Source organism: Rhamphochromis longiceps, linkage group LG2, assembly GCF_057381845.1.
Source record: "Rhamphochromis longiceps isolate RC_006_pf linkage group LG2, R_longiceps_female_GT1.1, whole genome shotgun sequence".
Lineage (NCBI taxonomy): Eukaryota > Metazoa > Chordata > Actinopteri > Cichliformes > Cichlidae > Rhamphochromis > Rhamphochromis longiceps.
This window is the reverse complement of record NC_140558.1, coordinates 15,960,572-15,967,396: the sequence shown is the minus strand read 5'-3', so window position 1 is coordinate 15,967,396 and position 6,825 is coordinate 15,960,572. Positions and strand designations below refer to the sequence as shown.

General features: G+C 39.5%; 1 protein-coding gene across 1 annotated transcript in view; it reads left to right on the top strand.

Annotated features, from left to right (window-relative positions):
- LOC146677090 (uncharacterized) overlaps positions 1 to 2,033 on the top strand; it is a 2,455-nt gene extending 422 nt beyond the window's left edge. The window contains exons 2-3 of the mRNA XM_085429395.1: positions 1 to 206; positions 370 to 2,033. The exon at positions 1 to 206 is cut by the window's left edge and continues 41 nt beyond it. Coding sequence (XP_085285521.1) covers positions 1 to 206; positions 370 to 834 — 671 coding nt within the window. The 3' untranslated portion in view covers positions 835 to 2,033. The remainder of the gene's footprint in view (positions 207 to 369) is intronic.
- The last annotated feature ends 4,792 nt before the right edge of the window (positions 2,034 to 6,825 follow it).

Here is a 6,825-nt window from a genome sequence, read left to right as displayed (position 1 = left end):
TTTCACAAGGGCTCAGGCTCAGACAAATAGATATGATCGATGATGAAGTGGCTGGCAGCTCCAGAACACTAAGTAGCATGGCAAGACACATTCGACATGTTTGTATACGTGCAATTAAAAGACACAGAATAAACAATGGACACCGTCTTGGTGGTGACAGAGAATTTGTGGTTATAGATGAAAGCTGTCTCCGTCATCAGCGAAAGGTTGGTAAACTCTCAGACAGGTTTGTTAGAATCAATGCAGATCTGAATGTGTCCTCTAAACATGGAAACCTTTACCATAAGTAAAAAAAATTAGTAGAAGCAACCATCTTTTTGAATGTTTCTTTGTAGATATTCTGTTTAATTTTATTCTTTTTGTTTTCAGTATGCACGTGGACGCTTTGGAAATGCATGGAAAAGGAAGAAATGGGTATTTGGAATGATGGGAATTAAAGACAAAAGGCGAAGGCTCGTGTTAAAACTTGTTGAAAAACGATCAAGGCGCCACCTTGTTCCTCTGATCAGACAGCATGTTAAGTTGGGTAGTGCCATTATCAGTGATGAGTGGAGAGCCTACAAGAATGTTTTGACAAACATAGGGTACAGACATTACACTGTAAATCACAGCAGGTGGTGTGTAGATCCTCAATCTGGCAGTCATACACAGCATATCGAAAGGGCTTGGATGACCATCAAAGGACATGTCCGTAGACTAAGAGGAAATCGAATTGAGAAGTTGCTGGAGGAACACCTGATGGTTCTTGAGTGGTCATCTTGGCTTGGTTCGCGACACCCTGATGGACCACTGGGACGCTTATTTAAGGACATACAAAAAATATTTCCAGTTTGAACCAGTCTGGCATGAACTTTTTTTGGAGTGGGTGACTGTTTGGTGTTTTAAAAAACACATTTAATGTTACATGTGTTACTCTTACAATACATTTTTGACAGTAGTTAAATGTTATTTCAAGCACTGATTGTAATTTAGGTCTAAGTGTTATAAATGGTGACATTATACATTTAAGACTCACTTTTGGCAATTATAAATGTTTATTAGTGATTAATAAATGTTGACATGTTTTAAACTTTACGACAAAGCTATCTTTTGTCATTTATAAATGTTTATTAGTGATTAATAAATGGTGTTATGCTTTACACTTTACAATAAGGCTCCCATTTGGCATTTATAAATGTTTATTAGTCCTTAATAAATGTTGACATGTTTTAAACTTTACGACAAAGCTATCTTTTGTCATTTATAAATGTTTATTAGTGATTAATAAATGGTGTTATGCTTTACACTTTACAATAAGGCTCCCATTTGGCATTTATAAATGTTTATTAGTCCTTAATAAATGTTGACATGTTTTAAACTTTACGACAAAGCTATCTTTTGTCATTTATAAATGTTTATTAGTGATTAATAAATGGTGTTATGCTTTACACTTTACAATAAGGCTCCCATTTGGCATTTATAAATGTTTATTAGTCCTTAATAAATGTTGACATGTTTTAAACTTTACGACAAAGCTATCTTTTGTCATTTATAAATGTTTATTAGTGATTAATAAATGGTGTTATGCTTTACACTTTACAATAAGGCTCCCATTTGGCATTTATAAATGTTTATTAGTCCTTAATAAATGTTGACATGTTTTAAACTTTACGACAAAGCTATCTTTTGTCATTTATAAATGTTTAGTAGTCATTAATAAATGGTGTTATGCTTTACACTTTACAATAAGGCTCCCATTTGGCATTTATAAATGTTTATTAGTCCTTAATAAATGTTGACATGTTTTAAACTTTACGACAAAGCTATCTTTTGTCATTTATAAATGTTTATTAGTGATTAATAAATGGTGTTATGCTTTACACTTTACAATAAGGCTCCCATTTGGCATTTATAAATGTTTATTAGTCCTTAATAAATGTTGACATGTTTTAAACTTTACGACAAAGCTATCTTTTGTCATTTATAAATGTTTAGTAGTCATTAATAAATGGTGTTATGCTTTACACTTTACAATAAGGCTCCCATTTGGCATTTATAAATGTTTATTTGTCATTAATAAATGGTTTTATGCTTTACACTTTACAATAAGGCTCCCATTTGGCATTTATAAATGTTTATTTGTCATTAATAAATGGTTTTATGCTTTACACTTTACAATAAGTCTCCCATGTGGCATTTATAAATATTTATTATTCATTAATAAATGGTGTTATGCTTTACACTTTACAATAAGTCTCCCATGTGGCATTTATAAATATTTATTATTCATTAATGAATGGTTTTATGCTTTACACTTTACAACAAAGCTCCGATTGATAGTTGTGGATATTTATAATGCATTTATGAAGTACAATTTTATATGATAAAAAATATGTTTACAAATGCTGATTGTGCTTACAGGATAGTAACTTAGTCTGAAATGTTTAATATAGCAACTCTAGATGAAATATATAGGTGAACACATTTGGCTCACTATTTGGCAAGAAACCGGTCAGTTTTTTTTCTTTTTCTCACCCTTAACTAATGCATAATAAACCATTAATAATGGTTTATAAAGCATTTACAGATTAATTAATAATATAGCTATAAACTATTTATTAGCATCTATAAGGGGAGACTTATTGTAAAGTGGTACCGAGCAACCTGACTTAGAATGGTAAGACAGTGTTCATTAAAAGAATTAGTTAGAAGCTCAACCTCGTTAGAGGAACTTTTAAAATTAAAAAGAGAGGAAAACTCAGAAATTATAGAGTCGTTAATAAAGCGCCTGCGCCTAGTAGAACCTTGAGGATGGGACTCTGAATTAACAGATACAGTAAAAGAGACTGACTTATGGTCCCTAAAAACAACTTCATTTAAATTCATGTGGTCAAGGGAAACACCATAGGTGAAGACCAAGTCCAGAGTGTGCCCAGCCGTATGAGTAGGCCCTGCTACATGCTGAACAAAGTTGAAAGAGTCCATAATGCTCAGAAACTCCTTAGTGGTACTGTTTGTTGAGTCATCCACATGAATGTTGAAATCTCCAACAATGATAACCTTGCCCATTTTAATAGTGGAAGTTAAAGTCTTGTAGGTCTGACAAAAAAAGACGCAGCAGACCCAGGTGGACGATAAATTAAAATGCCGTATATGGGCTGTTCTCTTCCAATTTTTATCATAAGCATCTCAAAAGAGTTGTAGCAGCTTGAAGAAATCATCTGGCATAAAAAATTACCACTGTTCCACCCCCTCGTCCAGATATCCAAGGTGCACAGAGAAATGAGCAGTCAGCGGGACAAAGCTCTAAAAGATGTGAGACTTCATTCTCATGTTGCCATGTCTCAGAGATAAACATGAAGTCAAGCTTCTCAGAGCAGAACAAGTCATTTAAAATATAAGACTTATTGGCGATTGAGCGGGCATTAATTAACATCCATTTAAGGCTGCGACTCACCAGGACAGGGGTAGAGTTTCCAAGGACAAAGTCTGCGCTATGCGGTAAGCCGCGCAGCAAAACAGGGTTCCTGCCGCGATAAGGCTTGGCTTTCCATGCTTTCAGATGACAGCCTGGGTGGTAAACATAGTGGGTTGTGGGGATTAATCCAGTTCCGACAAGTTTCAGCCGAATCTCACCGGTAGCAACCCAGGAATAGAGCCCCCAAAGGTCCATCTCTTTCCGAAGACGACGGAGCAGGACGTGAAGGCTGGCTCGCTTCCCCTGCTTTCTCCGACGAGGCCGCTGAAGCAAAAATGAGCTAACCGGCAAGAGTGGAGGTAGACCTGGTGCTGCGTTGCGCTCTAACGGCGGTAGGAAAACAGCCTCGTTTCGTTGACTCTGAAAGCTATACATTGCAGATTTGATCGCTAGCAATGCATGACGATCATAAATCCAAAGGGAGGTGACACCAGAAAAAACTGTAACAAAAACACTTGCATAGCATATAAAATAAACAAACACACGGACGAAGGCAGCAGCACAGCCAAACACAGGCGCCATCTTGACCTTCAATCTGTCAGGAGAAACCAGGACTGATGTTTCCTCTCTGAACAGCCATGGTTGAGGGTTCTAGCTCGTCTGGTCTACGAGGGCTAGGATTCTCTGGTCTTAGTTGGCAACTGTTTGGGGCTGGAGTAGGTTCAGAGACCAATAAAAACCACTCGCCACCTTGCATCGGTTCTTCTACAGGGGCAGTTTCTAATGTTTGGATCAGAGCACTGGGAGCGCAGGTAGTCACACCTTCCACCTTATTCTTTAGTAGTGAATGGTGGACATGTTTCGCGTGACTCAGGTTATCTACCGGAGCAATAGTGTACACTGACCCTTTTTGGTCAGGGACCTTAAGCACTTTATACACCACTGAACTCGAAGCACCCTTAATTTTATCACGACCTCTGAGTCCAACTTTCTTCAGATAAACCAGTTGACCTTCTCGCAGGGGAGCATCCTTGGCTTGCTGGTCGTGGCGCGTCTTATGCCAATCAGCTACAGGGATTTGCTTCGGTTTCGGTGCGGGCAAATGGCCCACACACACATTAAGATGGGTTGGTGCATCTTTAGCCGACTGGCATCGCTCACACTTCTGGCACCACCGTTGGATGTCTCTATACATCCCTACCCAGTAGCATCATTGAGAAACCACATCTACCGTGCTCCGAACACCCTGATAACCATGCTCCTGGCGCACATGTTGCAAAACTTGACCCTGAAGGGACTTGGGCAGCAATACCTGCAGTGTCTCTCCTCTCCTTGGATGACAGAACTTCCGATATAACACACCATCCCGCTCCACTAACCTATTCCATTGCCTGACCAACCCGAGGGCCAGCCTTGAAGAGTGACCACGCTCCTTGGCATCAGGGCCCCGCCTCCAAAATTGTAGAAACTCCCTGATCATGGGGTCAGTCTCCTGCAACATACGAAGGTCAGACAATGCATACCCAGGGAAGACCGAAGTAATGGTTTTAACAGCGGGGGTTACTGGTTTCCTACAAGTAACCCCCGTTGTTAAAACCATTAACAGGTTACTGGTTTCCTACCAGTAACCTGCAGCAACGGGTCAGGTAGTACAGACTCTGAGCCTAGGATGCCCCCACCTGAACTTTGGCTCAATGGTTCAGGGGGTGGAAGTTTTCCTGCATGGAAGAACAAACAACATCACTTAAACTGGCTTGCGTTGCTGTACCAGCTCACTGCACAGGCATGACTGTGGGCTCACCAGGGCACTCTCTGGCAAAATGCCCAACCTTCTGGGGAGTAATGTCTATCCGTCCCGCCCCCTGACATACCTCCACGCTCCCATAATATAGCCTCACGACGAACATCCATCAAGGTGGCAGTAGGGTGGCTGCGGACATACTGTTTTAATTCTCTGCGTAAGAAACAATCAAGCACATTTTCAATAAATTGGTCTCTAAGCAACATATCTTTGTTCAGCAGAACATGAGGGGACTGTTTTACAACTCTATCCATGAGGCACATACTGTAAGAGCATGCGAAAACTCTTGCAATGTTTCTCCCTCCTGCTGTCATCTTGAAAACAACTCTTCCTACAAAGAGACATATGACTTAGTACCAGTGTTGCCAAATCCTCAGTAAGGAAATCGCTATTGGTTGTCCTAAAAGTCGCTAGAAGTCGCTAAATGACGTCATCGCCTGATTTGCATAATTGGTCATGCTAATCTAATTGTAACCTATGTTGTTGGAGAGAGAAATAACATCGTGGAAGAGACATAAAGTGAGTAAAAAACGTCCTAAATGCATTTAGAGTTTATTTAGAACTACAAATTAAATTTCTTTTAGCAATTATTGTTTTTTTAATGTCACAATTCCAACCCTGCTCCTTTACCCGGGCTTGGCAAAAGTGACCCGAAATAGGCACTCTGGTGGAGTTACTTTGTGTGTGTGTGTGTTTATAAGTAGTTTTAAACCTTGTGATCCACAAAACAGCATAAGAGTAAAAGAGTAAAAGAAGAACTGACTGCGTTACAGCACCCGCTGCATATTTAGGGTAAAAGCGATACGCACTTTCACGTCTTTTTTTTAGTGACTTTTTTTAGAAAAAAAGTCGCTAAGGGGTCTGAAAACTCGCTAAATATAGCGACAAAGTCGCTAAGTTGGCAACACTGCTTAGTACACCCATACAGTTCCTGTAAAATAGTCAGAATCTTTTCGGGATCGTCTTTCTGCTCTGGAAGCCGATATTTAATCTCTTCTCTGGGCTCGCCTTCTAGATGATCATAGATGAAAAGGGCTTGGTCGGCTGGCGAAAGATGTCGTACCCTCAAACAGGCCTGCACCTCTTCCACCCATTCGGCAATACCTATACCAGTCTTACCGTTGAACCATGGGCACTTCCTCTCCCGAGGAATATAAATCAGTCTCTCAGTCACGGGAGCTGAAACAGCAGAATGCCCATTGGTGGATGAACCTGTAGCAGCAGCACTGATGCCAGGTTGCTCCGACCCTCGCTCTTTTTTTTTTTTTTTTTTTTTTTTTGTCCATTTGATTCACCTTTTATTGTTTATTTTATTTTCACTTACTGAACATGGGACAGACTTGACTGGGGGAAAGAAGGGGAGAAAGAAAGAGGGAAAGAGAAACAGCTGAGAAGAGGGACGGGGGAGAAGGGCAAAAACCAAAAACCAACAGAATGAGCAGAAAAAGAAAAAAAAAGAAGAAAAAAAGAAAAAAAAATGCATATATCAATCACCTGGGTCACCTGCTGAGAAAGAAATACAGAAAACAAGCAGAAGAGAAGAAGAGTAATAGAATAAACAACATCACAATGATATATGGGAATATGACAGTAAATACTAAATATTAAACATTATTGTGCAGCACAT